The 21,110-nt window shown below is 40.9% G+C and overlaps 1 protein-coding gene across 1 annotated transcript in view; it reads left to right on the top strand.

Moving 5' to 3' along the window:
* The window catches only part of LOC138799474 (pulmonary surfactant-associated protein A-like), a 36,418-nt gene that overhangs the window by 14,643 nt on the left and 665 nt on the right, over positions 1 to 21,110 (top strand). Inside the window, exons 2-5 of the mRNA XM_069980705.1 lie at positions 2,448 to 2,637; positions 3,048 to 3,232; positions 12,331 to 12,450; positions 16,639 to 16,716. Coding sequence (XP_069836806.1) covers positions 2,450 to 2,637; positions 3,048 to 3,232; positions 12,331 to 12,450; positions 16,639 to 16,716 — 571 coding nt within the window. The 5' untranslated portion in view covers positions 2,448 to 2,449. The remainder of the gene's footprint in view (positions 1 to 2,447; positions 2,638 to 3,047; positions 3,233 to 12,330; positions 12,451 to 16,638; positions 16,717 to 21,110) is intronic.

Raw genomic sequence — 21,110 nt, 5'->3', positions numbered from 1 at the left:
AAACAAACAAAAGAGCTACCTTCTAGATATGTAGTATAAGGTTGTCACCATTATAGTTGTCGCTAAAATATCGGTTGTGACTTCTGACATACGTAGGAGTCGCACTAGTAGCGGAGAATAAAGTCTACCTCTGAGAATCAGTCGTAAGTACTAAGGGCGAGCAACGAAACAAGTAGCTGGGTAAAAAGTTACAACAATAGAAGGTACACTCACATAACAAGAATAACATTCAGGGAAACAAACAACATCCAAGGCGCATTACTGCGCGGCCAGGAAAAGCTAAACTGCGTTAGCAAAGTTATGGAGGGCACAAAAGTTCAGCTGATGTTGAAGCATTGAGCAATATATTCTGTCATATAGTTTATGTCGCAGTGTCGAAGTGAGTATTATGAGGTAGTGTCTAAGTCATCGGTATGTTCCAAGTGCGAAGTAGATTCATTTCATATGTAAGAGATCGAATCAGGAGGAATTGTCCTTGAAGACTACTAATCAAGCAGGAGATTTCCAGGCGTATCGTAGACGTTATGTTCTCAGAGCAGTAGTTATCGGAGCTAGAGATTTACGGCAGCGTAAGGTTGCAGCAGAGAGGTCTAGGTAGACAGAGATATGGCCGTATTGGACAGGCATGGTCGCTTTCTCCTTCAGTGCTGTTAAAAGAGCCAATTTAATATGTATAAAATGAATACGCACTATAGTGTCCCTAGGACAGTCAGTCGGTTTGCTCTTGTGTCTAGGAAGCCTGCGTACCCAGTCTATTGGTGGGGTAGTCCGGGAGTATAATTTTCAGGATTGGCTGCATATATCCAAGCAAATCAGATACAGGGATGTCCTCTGGTATGCCCCTTACTTTAATGTTTTTATATCAAAAGTGGTCTTCTGAGATTGACACGAGCTGCTTAAGTTGTTCAGTTTCTGCTTGCAAGGTTTTGTAAGAGTTAGAAAGGGATTCACAAAGCAGTTATCTCAGTTGCTTTAGCTTCTACGTGTTGAACACATAAGTCCACTGCTTCCGCCGATAGGGTGAGGTTGCTAACGGCCTTAGTGAGTACCTCTACAATGGAATCCCGAAAGGCTAATAAGATGTTTCTCAAAGAGGCATTCGTTATTGGATTATCATCAGATGGAATAGCGTCAAGCCAATCCGAGTTCTGCAGAGTAGTGATGTTGATACCAGGGACAACGGTGGCAACATTAGGGACTAAGAAATGCTCAGGATCGTGGGGAGAAAGCAAAGATTTGCTCTTTAGGGGAGAAGGTTGCAATGAAGTCTCATGTAAAGAGGAATGCCGTGGCTGCAGTCTCCCAGTAGAACTCTGACAGGAGGAGAGGATCGCAGGTAGAGCCGCAGAAAGCGGCTACGGTCTCAATCGCTGAGATGTAGGCAGAGGCTTCTTGTATTCCTGCTCACCTCCGAATAACAGGCAGCCCACGGGGGTCTTGAAGCTGCGGGGGAGAGAAGGATAGGTGTCGCTGATTCTCTGTAGGCACACGAGAGGCCCGTCCAGCAGTTCCCCCGGCAGGCGCATATGAGTTGCTTGATCCGCCCGTTGATGAAGCCGAAAACGGCTCGAAAGGTGCCAATTTAGGTGTTCTTTTGAGCATCTCTGGAAGTGGAGAGTCTGTAGGGAATTAATCAAGCAGAAGGAGTCCAGTAGTGTATAGTAAAAAGTCACGGTGTCGCTGGGAAAGTCGATCAGGCGGGAGCTCACTTCACTCGCGTCTGGTCTCCTCGGCTGCCAGCCTCCACCCCTTATGATTGATTGATTGGGAGACTGTTTTTATACTATTATTCAGCAATAAAAACTGTCAAAAATTGACTTTTGGGCACTGAGTGTGAATAGGAAAATAATTGAGATCACCCAGCCTTACCAAACCCAATTATTGCTGTCTATGGAGAGAAAAATGCCATCTTACTATGTCTATGCTTCTCCCCAAGTTCCTGAGCTTGTCCCTAAGTCCCTGAGCTTGCTACACACCCCACTAACTAAATAACTAAGCTAAATAGCAGCATGCAAACAGACAGACAGAGAACAGTCTGTACAGCACAGTGAGTGTGCAGAAATTGGCATCCAGAACACATCACAGTAATACATATATGAGATGGTAATGTAATTTTAGCAGCCAATGGGACCCCTACACCTCAGCAATGACGTTTCTGACACTTCTATGTGCTCTGCATTGATTGGCTGGCCAAAAGGCGCTCGAACTTGAACTCGAACACTAACTCGAACGAACAGTAAAAAGTTTGGTTTTCTCGAACAGTGCGATCAACACTACTTTGGATCAACACAGTAGGGTTATAGGCTGAACTTGATAGTCTCATCGCTTTTTCTAACTTTATTATTTATGTAACTATGTAACTTTCTGGATAGACCTCATATGAGTATTTGAGTAATGCACCACTTAAATTAGTAGACTCTTCTTACAGAAACTGGTATTTTTTTTAGAGATGTTCCATATTGCACAAGACACTTGTGATGAAGAGTATTCATGGAAATCACTGATAACACAGAAATGGAGTGTCCACTTGTCCACAATAAGTTCATTATTCACTATAAAAATGGTGACATTCATTGCCATATCATTCATTATTAAAGGTGACCATTATAACCTCATTCATCTTTTCATTTTAACAAGGTATGTTGTTTCCTGTATTATATATGTATAACCTAGTTTTCTGTTTAAGGCTATGTTCTCACAATATTCTTTTTAGTAGAAAAATGGTATTTTTTTTTTCAAAATGATGGACAATAATAATGATTGTGATGATTATTTATGTCCATCATTATAAAGTGACGCCTGTTATTAAAAAGTAAACTCAGGTTTGGAATCTCGGCATTTGATTACCAATGGCCAAAGAAGATGGATGTTATAGGCTGTATACATGCTTACCAGGACTCCCTAGGGCTGCATCCAACTTCTTCAGCCTCCAGTAATCAAATGCAGAGAGTCTTAACCCGAGTGTGCTCAAGGTTCGCTTATCTCTACTTATTTCATATTAAATGTTGTAATATATTCAGTTTATATAAAATGACTTTATGTTGCAGGGAGCCCAGGAGAATGCATCTTCGGCTATCACTTTTACTGTTAGTCACAGGTATCTCACTGACATGTCATGCTCAGTCGTCTGATAAATGTGTGGGAGCACCGGGAATCCCAGGCACACCAGGACAGAATGGTCTTCCAGGAAGAGATGGCAGGGATGGCATGAAAGGAGATACAGGCGCACCTGGTAAGAATAGTTATCATTATTATTGTTTGTTTGCATGCCATACTGAACAATCTGCCCCCAGGGGGTTAAGTAAGGGTCCCCACTTGGGGGCCAGATGTCAGACTGCACCCATACCAGCAAGGAAGGGGTTAAGTGACCCCCCCTTCCTTGCTGGGATGAGTGCAGTGCAGGGAAGGGGGAGAGCTTTCTATTCACCCTTCCAGGTTTTCTCTCTTCGTCGGAGCCCGACACACTGAGCTCAGTTTGCTGGCTCCGGCTCCTTATATGTCCGCTCAGCCAATCAGCTGGGCAGACATACAAATCAAAATGTTTTTTCTAATGTGATAAAAAAAAATAGCATAATTATAAGAAACATTTGCGGTTTTAATTAAAGTAAAGTATTAATTAAGTATTACATGGAGCTGTATTACCGGCAATAGTAATTGCCAGCATTAATACAGATCCCTGTAATGGTTAATATTTAATTAAAAAAGCACATTTTTGTTCTAATAAAGCTATTTTCGTTGTACAATAGCATAATTAAAACGAATACATGCTTTTTCAATTAAATATACTGGAAATATATATATATATATATATATATATATATATATATATATATATATATATATACATTTATTCATACATTTATTTTTAACAGTATATTTAATTGCAAAAGCATTGATTAGTTTTAATTATGCTATTGTACAACAAAAATAGCTTTATTAGAACGAAAATTTGCTTTATTAATTAAATATTAACTATTACAGGAAGCGGTATTATTGCCGGCAATTGCTATTGCTGGTAATACCGTTCCCTGTAATACTGCTTCCCTGCTTTCTCAGGGAGCATAAACTTTATTAAAACAGCTAAACAATTGTTTAGCTGTTTAAGTAAAGTTAATTTAGATTAGAATATTCGATCACATATTCTATTCTTTACATCTCTACTTGTTATAGGTATAAGGGGTGTTTATTATTTTGTATCAGTAAAATCAGTAACTTAAAGGTTTTTTTTTCTCAAATCAACTGGTACCAGAAAGATATACAGCTTTGTAAATAACTTCTATTTAAAAATCTGACACTTTGCTCTCTGCTGTCACCTCTGTTCATGTCAGGGACTGTCCAGAGACTTAAGAATTTTAACCAGAAGTAATTTACAAAGCTGTCTTACTTTGTGACAGAAGTTGATGAAAAAAAATAGAATAAAATAAAATTCTGCGCTGTAGTGCCCTTGTAAATGTTAATTCCCATGTGAGCGGGGTGGGTAGGGGATCACAAGCCATTGCCGTGAGTCTGAGCATCATGACCTCACACTTATCCTGAGAACAGCTGCACTATCACCACACAATGAATGGAGTGGCTGACACCTTGGAGTTTGGAAGCATCTGGGTGCACCCACTAATTAGCTCACATAAGAATATCCTTTTTCCTCCAGTAAATCTAGATGTAGATTGTCCTATTAATTTGAGAAAACATATACAGCATATTGTCTTATTATATGACCATTTTTAGCTGTGCTGAGTAGACTGGAAAGAGTCAGCAGAACTATATGTACCCCAAAATCAGTAAAGAAGTTGGTAAAATTTGTAAAAAAAAAAAAAACCACACACACACACTTTTTTAGGGTATAGTCACATGACATGGACAAGTCATAACCACTGCCTTGATCACAAAATCTGCAGTCTGTTAAAGTAAAAAACTAAGTCCAAACTATTCTACTTCTAGTAAACTTGCATGATGACCTATCGTGAGGTGCAATTCATCTGTCTTTTCCAAAGACTTAGAGGGGTTACCCAGGATTAGAAAAAACACAGCTACGTACTTGCAAAAACAACACACCCTTGTCCCTTGGTTATGTGCGGTATTACAATTCAGCTCCATTAACTTCAATGGAACTGAGCTGAAGAACCACAATCAAACTGAGGACAGGGAATGTGTTGTTTCTGGAAGAAAGCAGCCATGTTTTTGTAAGCCTGAATAACCCATTTATCAAAGAAAGTACTCAAAATTTTCTATTTATTACAATCTACAAGTCAACTTCACATGGCACTAGAGGTGACCTATTTATTGGCCATTGTGTTTAACCCCTTAACGACATCGGGCGTAAATTTACGCCCTGATGCCGGTAAGGGAGTTCAGAGCGGGGCCGCACGGCGGCCCCGCTCTGAACCGCGCCGGTCCCGGGTGCCGCGTGTAGCCCGGGACCGTAGGTATTAGCGGGCACGGTCCGATCGCCGTGCCCGCTAATACAGTAATCAGATGCAGCTGTCAAACATGACAGCTGCATCCGATTACCGGACGCAGCGTCATCCCTGGTGTCTAGTGGGGAGATCGCTCCTCCGGGATGTTATCCCGGAGGAGCGATCTCCGTAAATGAAGCCGGCCGGGGACCGCTCCATGATGGCGCCGTCCCCGGCTCGGCACTCGTTTACTTCCGGCTGCAGCAGCCAGAAGTAAACGAGTGCCTATCTCATGGATCTCTGCAGCATATCTATGCTGCAGAGATCTCAATGAGAGATCAAAGCACTTATACTAGAAGTCCCCCAGGGGGGCTTCTAGTATAAGTGTAAAAGTAAAAAAAAAAATGTCATTATTAGTAAAAAGCCCCCTCCCCTAATAAAAGTCTGAATCACCCCCCTTTTCCCAGGTTATAAATAAAAGTAAATAAATAAATAAACATGTTTGCTATCGCCGCGTGCGTAATCGCCCAAACTATTAATTAATCACATTCCTGATCTCGCACGGTAAATGGCGTCAGCGCAAAAAAATCCCAAAGTGCAAAATTGCGCATTTTTGGTCACATCAAATCCAGAAAAATTATAATAAAAAGCGATCAAAAAGTCGTATATGCGCAATCAAGGTACCGATAGAAAGAACACATCATGGCGCAAAAAATGACACCTGACACAGCCCCATAGACCAAAGGATAAAAGCGCTATAAGCCTGGGAATGGAGCGGTTTTAAGTGTCGTATATATGTTGACAATGGTTTAAATTTTTTTACAGGCCATCAGATACAATATAAGTTATACATGTTACATATCGTTTTAATAGTAACGACTTGAGGAACATATATAACAAGTCAGTTTTACCCCAGGGCGAATGGCGTAAAAACACATTTCCCCCAAATAAACAAAATGCGTTTTTTTTTTCAATTTCACCACACTTTGAATTTTATTCTGGTTTCGCAGTGTACTTTATGCAAAAATTCAGCCTGTCATTGCAAAGTACAATTAGTGACGCAAAAAATAAGGGCTCATGTGGGTCTCTAGGTGGAAAAATGCAAGTGCTATGGCCTTTTATGCACAAGGAGGAAAAAACGAAAACGCAAAAATCGAAATTTGCTCTGTCCTTAAAGGGTTAAAGAGTCACTGTCGTATTTTTTTTTTTTTTTTTTTTTTTCAGAAATCAATAGTCCAGGCGATTTTAAGAAACTTTGTAATTGGGTTTATTAGCCAAATCTGCCATTATCTGCATGTAAAAAGCCTTTTCCCAGGTCCCCCCCTCCTTCCTCTTTTTCATCCACTCCAAAAAATCTGAAAATTGTGACTTGTTGCAGGAGACGTACCCTGTCTGCTCTAGGGAGAGGGGAGGAGGAAGGAGGGAGTTAGCCGGCACCAGAAAGCAGATAACAGAGGATTACAGGCAGGGCCGGTTTTAGACTAAATGTGGCCCTGGGCAAAGTTGAAGGTGGGGCCCCATATGCTGAAATATTGTAGCAACAATTTAAGGTCCCCATACATTTTACACTTTTGTTGGTGGTAACTGCTGCTCGTGGTGGGTTCGGCCATCAGTGTAAGGTGTATGGGGCTCTCTGGACAGTCTGACAGATGACATCAGTGGACATAGGGGGTCGGACTTGATGGAAAATCAACACCCAACCTCTTTGTTGTCAGAGAGATAAGCCACCATCAGATCTGTCTGGCTATAGCTTATCCCTCTTATAGAGGACACAGGAACACTCATCTGTGCCGAACATTCCTGTGTATGGGGAGGACGGGGCCGGATGGGAGAGAGAATTGTCAGCTGAAGGATTGTTCAGCCAGCAGCTACTGAAAGTGTACGGACAGTATAAGGGCCGTACTACACGGCCTGATATTCCGGAGAAGTGAGCGCCAATCTAGTAGAATGGAGCTCGCTTACAGAGCCAACCACATGGCTCAATTATTGTGCAGCAAAGGCTGTATATATATAATCTATCATTAGTGATGTCTGTGCAGCCCTTGCTGTATATAGTAAATAATTAAGATATATATATACTACCTGATCTTGTTCCCTGGTGTCCTCAGGCCTTGTCTGTGGGATCCTCCAGTCACCGCAGCTGCAGCTCTCACTTCTAGTCCCCTCTCTGAGGTGACAGGCCGCTCAGGCAATCACTGGCCATAACAAACAGACAAAGCCTGAGGACACCAGGAACATGATCAGGTAAGCAACAGCTTTATTATTTTATATGCACATCAGCCAATGATTTTTAAACTTGCCAAAAGAAAACGATCAGTTGATGATTGTTGTCTTTATTACACAGAGCGATATCGTCCGGATTCGAACAATTTTCGCTCTGTGTATTAGGGCCCTTATTCACATTGAGTCAGTTCAGAAGGTTACATGCCGGGACTGCCGCTACTGTACATGCCAGGACTGCCGCTACTGTACATGCCAGGACTGCCGCTAGTGTTGTAAACACAAGAACTATTTATATGAATTGTTTTAAAAAATAAATTTAAAAAAATCACTATATCAGGACCAAATATTACCTCCAAACTGTTATTGAAGAAAACACACTATATACAGGCCAATATTACTACCATAGAGTGACCACAGCGTAATGACTCTATATACAGACCAATATTAGAACCATACCATGACGCCACATAAAGACTCTATATACAGACCAATATTACCACCATAGACTGACCACCACATAATGACTCTATATACACTATATACAGACCAATATTACCGCCATAGACTGACCACCACATAATGACTCTATATACACTATATACAATCCAATATTACCGCCATAGACTGACCACCACATAATGACTCTATATACAGACCAATATTACCACCATAGACTGACCACCATATAATGACTCTATATACACTATATACAATCCAATATTACCGCCATAGACTGACCGCCACATAATGACTCTATATACAGACCAATATTAGCACCACACCATAACCGCCACATAATGACACTATACATTCTATATAAAGACCAATATTACTGCCATAGACTGACCACCACATAATATAGTTCTGTATATAATGCATACATAGAGTCATTATGTGGCGGTCACTCTATGGCAGTAATATTGGTCTGTATATAGAATGTATAGTGTCATTATGTGGCGGTTATGGTGTGGTGCTAATATTGGTCTGTATATACTGTAGAGTCATTATGCAGTGATCAGTCTATGGTAATAATATTGGTCTGTATATAGAGTCATTATGTGGCAGTCACTCTATGGCAGTAATGACTGTATATAAACACTATATACAGACCAATATTACCACCATAGACTGACCACTGCATAACGACTCTATATACAGACCAATATTACCCCCATAGACTGACCACCACATAATGACACTATACATTCTATATACAGACCAATATTACTGCCATAGATTGACCGCCACATAATGACTCTATGTATGCATTATATACAGAACTATATTATGTGGTGGTCAGTCTATGGCAGTAATGACTATATATACACTATATACAGACTAATATTACCCCCATACAGTGACCACCACCTAAGGACTGAATACCACCTTATTTTTTTCTCAATAAAACACACCGTATTGCCTTAGTGACATCATCATACACTATACATAGGAGCTGCAGCCAATCACCGGTCACCTGCAGCAATTACATAGGACGGATGAGGCCGGACAATGGCTGCAGCTCCTATATACAGTCTATTCACTTCTACACCTCTGCTGGACAGTGGAGTCAGCAATGCTAATACACACACACTCACTATACAATATATATATATATATATATATATATATATATATATATATATATATATATATATATATAATATATATATATATATATACACACACACTAACACATCCATGAAAACACATACAAATCAAAACCATACAGTCCATACAGTACACAGACATGTAACACACACTACATTCATCCCTCATACACATAGCATTCATACACACTACACACTACATATACAGTACACAGACATGTAACACACTACATTCATCCCTCACTACACACTACATATACAGTATACTTACTACCACTAGCAGCATGCTGGGAGTAATGGTGCATCCTCTAATGTCCATGCAGCAGCAGCAGGTTGGGATCCTCACACTGCAGCCTGCAACCCTCTCCTCCATGTCCCGACTGCTGTAATATTACACCATGTGACACAGAGGAAGTCACAAGGTGCAGTGAAGCTGGAGGGAGGGGAAGGGGAGGAAGCACACTCCGGAGAAGAGCGGGTCCTGCAGCCTCTATGTGACCCGATATCAGCCATCAGCTGTAGCCAGGGATCACTGCCAGAGGCTGCAGGACGCTGTCTGTGCACTCCTGCCCCTGATACATACTGTAACTGGGGCAGGGGGCCCCTGGGGGATGGGGGCCCTAGGCATTTGCCCTGTCTGCCCCCCCCTAACGCCGGCCCTGATTACAGGCACAGAGCTGGGTGACAGCTGTAATCCAGCTCAGACAGGTCACTGGTGATGGTCAGAAGAGATAACCGGTGAGGGATTTGTAGATTAACTCTTTGTTGTCCTGTTTTGGTTTTTTCTTTAGCTCTCTCCATAGGAGAACAATGAAGACAGGGGGGAGAGCTTCAAACTGCTTTTTCATGATAAAAATGCATTTTTCGGATAATAAACCCAATAACAAAGTTTCTGAAAATCGCCTGGACTATTGATTTCTGCAAAAAAAAATTTCACGACAGTGACACTTTAAGTTTCTTCACAGGCATATTGAGGCATATTCCCATTCAGAATCCACCTACATTTTCATTTTACTCGATTCCATATATCCAGTACATATTACATATCTAATTCAGGAACATTATTTATTTGATACGGTAACCATATGGGCTGCATCAGTTGAGGAGCTCGCTTTAATGACTGTCCAATTTTTATTTTTGTATTATTATGCCATTTACTGTGCTGTACAAATTCTCTTAAAGCAACTGTTTTTAATCCAAGATCTGTCCTGGGGTCCGTTTGGCAGGTGATGCAGTTATTGTCCTAAAAAACAACTTTTAAACTTGCAGCCCCGTGCCCAACGGGAGTATCTGTGCCCTAACTTTGCACCAGCCCCTCCGTCCCTCCTCCCCACCCTCTTCATCATTAGGAATGCCACTGAAACATTTTCTCCTGTCTGATCATTTCACAGGTGCCTTAACGATCCAGCCCATGTTCAGTATTGACACAGCTGAGGAATAGGTCAATGATGACAATGATAATGATCCTAATGATGAGGAGGGCATGGAGGAGGGACAGAGAGGTTGTGCCAGCCTAATGCATACACAATCTAAGCCCCAGCCGTTGGGCAGGGAGCTGACAGTTTAAAAGTTGTTTTTTAGGACAATAACTGCATTACCTGCCGAATGGACCCCAGGACAGATCTTGGATTAAAAGCAGCTATCCAAAGATACAAACGGTTTTTGGGGTCAGATTGTGGGTACAGAGTTATTCCCATCTCAACTCATATAGTTATCCTTGTAATGTAAGACTCATCAAGTTACATTTTTTTTTTTTTTTTTTTGCAAATACATTTAGCTAAAAAATAGCAAAGGGTAAAAACAGGCATATGAGGAGAAGCAGACAAGTTGTATATGTAAAAATGTTTATCTTGAGGAGCCCTACAACTTTTAGTGTTAGTTCAAAGTAGTCGAAAACTGCACTCTGTTTAAAGGTAGTGTTTGTGGCAGGCAAATTCAAGGCAATAGTAAAGAATTCAAAAACTCAAAAACAGTAGCCATTGAGTTTTAAACAACGGCCATTGTTGCATTAAAATTGCATTGAAATAAATGCACAATGGACGGAAATAACGGCCGTAGCAAAAAAACGGCCGTTTTTCAGTACATTGTGTAGACAACACTAGTTTTTTTAATTGACTTCAATGCAACATATTTTTCTATGACAAGTATGTTGTGTGAACATAACCTTAAGATGTGCTCTATGGCTATGTTCACACGTTTTTTCAGCTCCGTTTAAAATGTCGTCCATCATTTTGAGTCTAAAATAAGTCTACAGGGGACTAATCTACAATCAGAGACACTGGCTGACAGCTGAGTGAGCAGGAGGCTGGGGAGCATTGATTATTCGTAAAGAAGAGGGAGGAGGGAGGAGTGGTGAGGCGTGCCAGAGTGTGACACAAACATTACAGTAGGAGATTTGAGATTGTACATAATGCACTGCACAGAAAATTACCAAAAGGCGCCATGCTCACTAGGGGACTGCCAGGTACAGCACACTGTCAGCACCTTATGTAGGGCCGGGGAGCTGACAGATTGCCTTTAGCAAAGTCAGGTTAAATAAAGTTATATAACGTAAAAAAACTTTTCTCATATAACTAACACTTATCACCACCATTTCTACAGTTCCATCTCTTTCATTCTAGCTCTGCTGCGTCTATATATGCATCCATGTTACCACCTGAAAATTACAAGGTTTTATGTGATTCAAGAACTGGTCTGTTCTGGGCAGCTGACTTACTAGGAACTATAGGGTGATATAATTATCTATCTATCTATCATTATCTATCAGATTCCCCCTAACATTTTTAGGATGTTTTTATAATCGATTTTGCCATGATTTTCCAGAAATTCTGAAAAAAATGTGCTATTTTACTGTGATTGTGTTAATTGTGGGCAAAAAGCCTCGTTTTTACCATGATTTTGAAAATTTACAGCAAATGCGCTGTAAATGGTCTCTTTGTCTCTCGTAGCATTGTGGGAATAGAGGCAACATTGGAAAATCATTTCAGTGAGAAAATAGGAATCAAGTGAAACCCCATGCATATTGCTGTAAACCTTGTACAAGGTTGCCAGATACTTTATCAAACCGTTTACAAGGAACAAGCAAAGAAATGTCCATTTAATTTCAGGGCCAGTGGGTCCTCCAGGAGGATTTCCAGGACCTGCAGGGAGAGATGGACTTACTGGAGCACCAGGAGCACCAGGTGTACAAGGGAATAAGGGCGAGAAGGGAGACATTGGACCCCCAGGTAAACAAATGCATATTGTAGTAGAAGAAATAGAAACTTTTAATTTAGAAATTCTTAACCTTTTTGACTTTCAAGTGATGTTGAAGATGATTTTTAATACTGGTTTCAATTGTTGCAGTGTTCAGATTTATGTCTTAACCATTCAAAACCTTAACCTTTGGCAGGTCGTCTGCTAGTTTTTAGATAATCTGGAGCCATCTACTAGTCTTGTATTAGCAGAAGTCATGTCCTGCATTGTAGTGAATGTAATTTTTTTCTAAACCCTAGTTTGATAGAAAAAAATCTTTTATAATAAAACAAATAACTGACTGGAGTTTAAAGGGAGAATATGGTAATGCACACAGTGCCCTTGGCTTTATAACACAGCACCATAATTTGTGAAGACTAGAGATGAGCGAACCGGGTTCGGGTTCGAGTCCATTCTAACCCGAACGTTCGGCATTTGATTAGCGGTGGCTGCTGAACTTGGATAAAGCTCTAAGGTTGTCTGGAAAACATGGATACAGCCAATGACTATATGCATGTTTCCCAAACGTCAATCTTTCCCTGCCCCCCCCCCCCCCCCGCTGTCCATAACAACAATCAGGCAGCCGGAGGAGGCTGTGTCACGCAGTCTCCTTCCACTGCCCCTGCCTGGAGGGGAGCCGTGCCCCCCCCCCAGGCAGTTAATCCCATAGGCACCACGTTCCGATCATGTGCTGTAATGTATTATAGATGTACCTGCAAAAGTATTGCAGCGCTCCGGTGCCTTACCGCTTCCTGGTGTGTGACTTAAACCGGATTCCGCCTCTGTCACTGACTGGCTGAGCGGACTTGAGACATCACATCTCGAGCCTGCATTCAACACCAGGAAGCCGCCGGGGACCTGAGTGCCGCGATACGGGACCCGCCACTGGAACCAGGGAGGTGAGTGGACGTAGTTTCCCTCAGCCACCTCCTCCCCGGACAGATCCCAAAATAGCTCCCCCCCACCGGAGTACCCCTTTAATTATCCTGCCCGATTAACGTTGCAAAAAAAATAAATAAAAAAACTTATCAAAAGGACAATTTTTTGTTAATCCCACCCCCTAAAAAATATAGATAACAGCTATCAAAACGTCACATGTACCCAGAAGGTGTACCACTAAACACGTCAGCTTATGGCGCAAAAAAAGCCCTCACATAACTTAATTGGCGAAAAAATAAAAATATTACTGCTCTTACAATATGCAAGACACAAACAGTTTTTATAGTATAAATGCCTTAAACTATAACAAAAGCTATATAAAATGGATATCACTGTAATCGTACTGACCTGATGATAACATGTCATATGTGACGTATAGTAAACGGCGTAAAAAAAATAAAATGGTGAAAAAGAGCTGCTAAATTGTGGTTTTTATTTAATACTTCCTCATAAAAAATGATTAGGGTGCCACATGTCCCTCATAATGGTACGCATGGAAATGTCAACTTATCCTACACAAATATTTTGGCACTGCAAAGCCTCTGTGACATGGTATAATGGCTATAAAAAACCCTGAAATAAAAAAAGACCCCAAAATTTACCAGGTCTCTGTCATGTCTGCGGCCTGTGTCAGGTGACGCGCTGTGGCAACATATGGGGGAATAAATAGTGAGTGGTATTTCTCAGTTAGTATTTGCTGTGTTAGAGGAAATAAATAATTAAAATAGAATATCTGTCAAAAAAATAAACATTTTACATTTCCCCCAACTTGTATAGTAATGGTATCCCACTGTAGGATGAGAGATGCAGTAGTGTGTTCACAGTTTGGAATTAGTGTACAAACAGAGCAAGTAAAGTAATTGTGATATACAGCTAAGTGATTATAAACTTGTATATAATTCAATAAAACTAAGACAGGAAAATATGCCACTACAAGAGTGGACTAAATGAACAAATAAAGCAAACATGAGCTGGTCCCGAAGTGGGACTGTTGACCTATTATACCTTACCTGACCATTAAGTCCCCTGAGTGTGGGCGTCCCCACTGGGGGAGTATGGCCCTACACTAGGTAAGTGATGTCAGTATGGTGTATTGTATTGGTCACAAGTAGAGACTGATAGTCAAGCCGTCAGGTGTTGTAAAACATTTTGAACTCTCATCAAAATGCCTCCCCATGTACCTATCTATAAAGACAACGCCGGCATTACCTGTAGGACATCCGATACCTAGACCCAATACTCCACACACCCAAGCGTTACTATTAACAGTACGCGACACTGCCTGCACCATATTCAGGGACGACTATACCGGTCCTTGGTATCTTTGATGCCGCATCGCAACACTCACTACGCCATATCTGGGCACTGACAACATACCAAGCAACGATCTTTAGGCATACAAGCATTGTTCCAAGCACAGGACGCATGACTATCTACTAACCATTCTAATCTGCAACTGATTTACAACTAAGTACTCAACTTTTACCTATCTACTAGCAAATACTGCCTCTTTGGGGTATTATTCATTACCCTGTTACCTCCATAACTGACAGACCAGCCATATAGGAGGACTATTCATTAGAGTCTTTCAGACTCAACCAATCCTGGGCCGTCGCATATAGCCTTATGCAACATACTTCATCACCCCACCTCCCTGATGAATCCGTTGACCTGAACGGGAGAAACGCGTCGGCACACATGGGGTGTAATGTTTGGTTACCCACCACAACCATATGAACACCAACCACTCTGTACCGCACTTTAACATGACAGTTTTACAACACCTGACAGCTTGACTTGACAGTCTCTACTTGTGACCAATACAATACACCATATTGACATCATTTACCTAGTGTAGGGCCATACTCCCCCAGTGGGGACGCCCACACTCAGGGGACTTAGTGGTCAGGTAGGGTATAGTAGGTCAACAGTCCCACTTCGGGACCAGCTCATGTTTGCTTTACTTGTTCATTTAGTCCACTCTTGTAGTGGCATATTTTCCTGTCTTGTATATAATCCAATAAAACTAAGTTTATAATCACTTAGCCGTGTATTACAGTTACTTTACTTGCTTTATTTCCCCCAACTTGCTTAAATTTCTGTGAAACACCTAAATTGTTAATAAACTTATGTTTGTAAATGTTTCTTTGATTACTTTGAGGGGTGCAGTTTTTACAGTGGAGGGATTTATGGGGGTAACTAACATACACAAATCCACTTCAGAACTCAACTGGTCCTTAATAAAATCAGAATTTAAATTTTCATGAAAATTTGAAAAATCGCAGCAAAATTTCGAAGCCCTCTAACATCCTAATAAGTTAAATGAGGTTCACCAAATGATGTCACCGTAAAGTAGACATGTTGTAGATGTTGCATGTGGCATGACTATCTTTCTTAGGAAAAGAAAAAAGAAGAAAAACCGGGCCCAGGCGCCTCGTGTGATACCTCAATAAAACAAAAATGTGAAAATGGTGAAAAGGTGCTCACCTGAAGGCCACTTGGGCTTTGTGCATATCACCCCTAACTGGGGTACACATCCGAATCCAACGTCCAATGGTATTGGTCCCCTTGATATGGAACTAATCCTTCATAGGACTGCCAAGCTGACTGAACCACAAACACTGGATACTCCCAAAAAGTTATGGGGCCTGTGGAAACAATGAACATAAAAATAGAAAAAACAGTATAGTGGTACTCTAGTTCAGTGCTGTCCACAAAGGAGGTGAAAAATCACTTGAATTAGAGGAATTTATTGATCAAAGATAGCACATCTTTGATCAATAAATTTCTCTAATTCAAGTGATTTTTCATCATCTTTGTGGACAGCGCTGACCTAGAGTACCACTATACTGTTTTTTCTATTTTTATGTTTTTCAAGAAAAGAGAATTTTGAATATAAAAAAAGGTAATTTTTTAAAATTTTTGCACAAATATTTTTTTTTTTACAAAAAACAACTGAGTGTATCAACCAAAGTATACCACAAACATAAAGAGGAATATGTCACGAAAAACAATCTCAGAATAACTGCGATAGTTAAGAGAGACAGGTCAGATCTAAAAAATAGGCCCTGGACATTAAGGCCAAAACAGGCTGAAGATGCAAGGGGTTAACTCTACTGTGAACTTTTTAATTTTTAGTTTTTCACTTCTAAAGGCACTAGTGCAGTAAAACTAAATGGACAGCAAGGTAAGCTTTAACATCTTACATTCAGTCCTTTATATATATATTTTTTTTTATTTAGGTATTGCTGCATCATTGGATAAAGAGCTGCAGCTTCAGTTAGCTCATATAAACAAGCGCATAAGGAAACTTGAAGGAGGTGGGTATATATGTGTAGGTGTGTAGGATCATTTTAGATAACATATGGCTATAGTGCCTTTTACACTATGCAATTATTGTGTGGTTAGGACTACACTTAAAGCGACTCTGTACCCACAATATGACCCCCCCCCCCCCCAAACCACTTGTACCTTCGGATAGCTGTTTTTAATCAAAGATCTGTCCTGGGGTCCGTTCGGCAGGGGATGCAGTTATTGTCCTAAAAACAACTTTTAATCCGGCAGCGTTGTGTCTAACGGCCGGGGCTTACATTTGTATATGCATTAGGCTGGCACCACCTCTCCGTCCTTCCTCCGGGGCTTACTCCTGCCTGTGAGTACAAGTGATCGGGACAGGTCTGTCCTGTCACTGGCTACCTTAAACACTGCGATCGGTGTGCATCCTGGCATTTAAGGGGGTTAATGACAGGCAACTGCGGGACCGCAGCTGTCTGTCATTATACCTGAGTCTGGGGACAGTAATGTGTGCAGGGCTGATCGAATTGAAACAGCCCTGCACACACACATTAAAATCCCATTACTGTCAGGAAAGTTTATATATGTTCCTGCTGCAAGGGTTATGTGCAGCGGGGAACGTATATAGCCGTATCGCTGACGTGAAGGAGTTAAATATAGTGGTGATAGAGAGTATTCAGCGTATTCTCTCTCGCTACAGTATGTCTGTCCATAATTTTTAATCTGCCTGCCTGAGGACCCTACTACAGGCAGGTGAACGATTACTTGTAATGATTTGTAAGCTCCAAGATCCAAGAGATCAGATGACAAATAAGTGTTTGCATGTTCGTCCTTACAATAAGGAAACTTGCAGCCCTTCAGGCCACCTGCTATGTGCAGCATTATAAAACAGCCCCATACAGTTCAACAGAGCTGTGCTGCAGTTTATTTTACAGCAAGTAGCCAGGATTGCCAAGTGGCCAGGAGTTAGCTGGACCTTTTGTTTTAGGGATTGTTATATCCTAGCAAAGTGCCTAATGTCAAACTAAGGCTACGTTCACATCAGCTTTTGACCATTCGGCACCATTTCGTTTACCTTTTCCGTTTTGGAGTAAGCAAAACGGAAACTGTCGGATCCGTTAAAATCCCCGTAGATTCCCATGATATTTAGTGTGCTCCTTTTGCCCTAACTGTGCTCCGTTTGCATGCAATCCGTTCAAGATCCATTTTTTTGAACGGAATACAAAATAGTGTTTGCAGTATTTTTCTTTCCGCTTAAAAAAACAGATCACGAACGGAAAGTGCACTTCCGTTTTTTTTTACATTGTAGTCAATGAGGACGGATCTAAAACGGAAGGTATTTCCGTTCACATCCGTTTTTTTTCATCCGTTTTTGCACTGAGCATGCACAGAAGCAGCAAGAAACCAAAGAAGAAAAATAAACGGATAGAAAAACGGATGCTGACTGATGCAAACGGATGCAAACTGATGTACAAAAGTCAGTTTTTTTTAAGCCAAAATACAAACGGACGATTAAAAAAGATGAACATTTTGCAATCAGTTTGCATCAGTCGGCTCATCAGTTTATGCTCATCCGCTTAATTAATATGGACGGATCCATTAGAAACAAAGAAAAAACGCTAGTGTGGCTGAGCCCTAAGCAGCGCAGGGGAAGAGCTGGATGAATGGACAAGTGTATCCAGTGCCACCATGACTCCAATGTACTGCATGAGGAAGAGTGGGTCACTGAGGGGAGGACTACAAGTCCCAGCACAACACAGCTGTAGTCCTTCCATAGTACATATAACATTCACTGCAGCAGGTGCCCCCACCTCCATGGCTGACATTATCCTACAGTGTAATGAGAGCAGATGACTGTATCTAATCCCACTGTGTGTGATACCATCTGCTGGGGCTCTGTATCTAATCTTACATTGTGATACTGTATGCTGGGGCTCTATCTGATCCTGCTGTGTGTGATACATCTGCTGAGGTGCTTCTCAGTGGATAGAGGGACCCAGCCAGGGAGATGAGGGATAGGCCATGCCCACTTTCATGCAGCCAGAAGAAAAATTCATTTATTTATAACAAATGGGGATATCTCAGCGAGCGTAAAAGCTATCAACGCAGTTTAGGGCTCTTTTTAAAGGGAATTTCATTTTTTGGCTACTGACATTATAGTTACGCTTTAAGGCTATGTTCACACTATGTATGTGTACGGCTGTATTTTTTATGCAGCTGGAAATGTGCGGCTGAAACTACGGCCGTGGGAAAAAATAGACATGCGGCTGAAAACATACGGTCATTTCCTTGGAAATCTGGTTCAACTAAAAATAACAAATATAATCTTTAGAAAGTGATGCAAACACCTCTGGAATGCATCTGGGAAAGCAGGGAAACAGTTTACAGGAATCGCTATTACCGGGGTTTGCGATCCTCTGCAGTAATGCCGATGCGGATGTCTCTCATGGTTAATATATTGAATTAATAAAACACATTTTCGTTGTAATAAAGTCCCTTTCATTGTTCAATAATTAAATTTAAACAAATCCATCATTTTGCAATTAAATATACTGTTAAAATAAATATATATAAATAAATGTATATTTATATATATATTTATTTTTTGACAGTATATTTAATTGCACAATGATGGATTCATTTAAATTAAATTATTGAACAACGAAACTGAGTTTATTACAACGTTGATTCATATTGCCGGCAATAGAGCATTCTGTACTCATCATCACTTTACTTTAATTAAAACATCAAATGTTTCTTCTAATTATGTTATCACAATAGCATTATTAGAAGAAACATTTAGAATTATATGTGCGCTCAGCTGATCGGCTGAGCGCACATATAATTAGCGGGTCCCCAGCACAGTGACTTCATTGTACTGCGGACCAGCGAAGAGGACACATCGGGGTGAGTATAGAGCTCTCCCCACCCCCTCCCCTGCACTGCACCCCTCCCAGCAAGGAAGGGGGGTCACTTGCTAAATAATTTAAAGAAAACGCATAGGGTCCCCCCTATTTTTATAACCAGCCGGGTTAAAAACCAAGCGACAGCAGCCTGGTAACACCAGGGTGGGAAGAGCCATTGTTTAAGGCCCTCCCCAGCCTAAATCTTACCAGCCTGCTGCCGCCCGGTCCAGGAGCGCCAATTTTGACGCTCCAGGACCACTGGCACCCGGCTCTTCCCAGTACCCCTGGTGGCATTGGGTACTTGGGTGATAATAGGGGGTTAGTGTTAGCCATTTTATACCGGCTAACACTAGGCCCCGACTTAGTAATGGATTCCATCTATTAGACGGCTTCCACTACTAAGTCTATAAAGTAAAGAAATAAAGACAAGACACAAGTGAAATTTTTTTTTTTATTCAGATAAAAACACCCCCACACCCCTCATTGACCATTTTATAAAAATAAAAAAAAAAACACCAAACAACCACTGGTCATCGACGTAGTCCACCGAATCCGACGTAATCCACAGGATACCAATATCTGAAAAACAAAAAGGGAGAAACACACAAAAAACACACAAACAGGAGCACAACACCCATCATTGTGAGCGGTGTTGTGCACCTTACAGTATGCAGCATCTTTACAGATCGCTGCTTACAGTCTGGCCCCCAAGGGGTTAAGGGAGGATGTCTTGCATCCCCCTTAACCCCTTGGGGGCCAGACTGATGTCAGACTGCACCCATCCCAGCAAGCAAGGGGTTAAGTGACCCCCCTTCCTTGCTGGGAGGGGTGCAGGGGAGGGGGTGGGGAGAGCTCTATACTCACCACGATGTTGTCTCTTCGCTGGTCCGCAGCACAATGAAGTCACTGTGCTGCGGACCTGCTAATTATATGTGCGCTGAGCCGATCAGCCAATCAGCTGAGCGCACATATAATTCTAAATGTTTCTTCTAATAATGCTATTGTAATAACATAATTAGAAGAAACATTTGATGTTTTAATTAAAGTAAAGTGATGATTAGTACAGAATGCTCTATTGCCGGCAATATGAATTAACGGCTTACTGGAGCTTCCTGTACTAATTAATATTTAATTAATAAAACACATTTTCGTTGTAATAAAATCAGTTTCGTTGTTCAATAATTTAATTTAAACGAATCAATCATTGTGCAATTAAATATACTGTCAAAAAATAAATATATATATAACTATACATTTATTTATATATATATTTATTTTAACAGTATATTTAATTGCACAATGATGGATTTGTTAGAATTAAATTATTGAACAATGAAAGGGACTTTATTACAAAGAAAATGTGTTTTATTAATTTAATATATTAACTATTAGAGGCATCGGCATTCGGTATCATTGCCGGCTATTTTTGAAGTACTCCGTACGGACCGCCTGTCAATCCACGGCCGCATTTCCAGCTGCAAACAATGGTCTTGTTCATTTTTTACGGGTACGTT

Source organism: Dendropsophus ebraccatus, chromosome 8 (assembly GCF_027789765.1).
Source record: "Dendropsophus ebraccatus isolate aDenEbr1 chromosome 8, aDenEbr1.pat, whole genome shotgun sequence".
Lineage (NCBI taxonomy): Eukaryota > Metazoa > Chordata > Amphibia > Anura > Hylidae > Dendropsophus > Dendropsophus ebraccatus.
The sequence above is the reverse complement of the archived record's forward strand: the minus strand, read 5'-3'. Positions and strand labels throughout refer to the sequence as shown.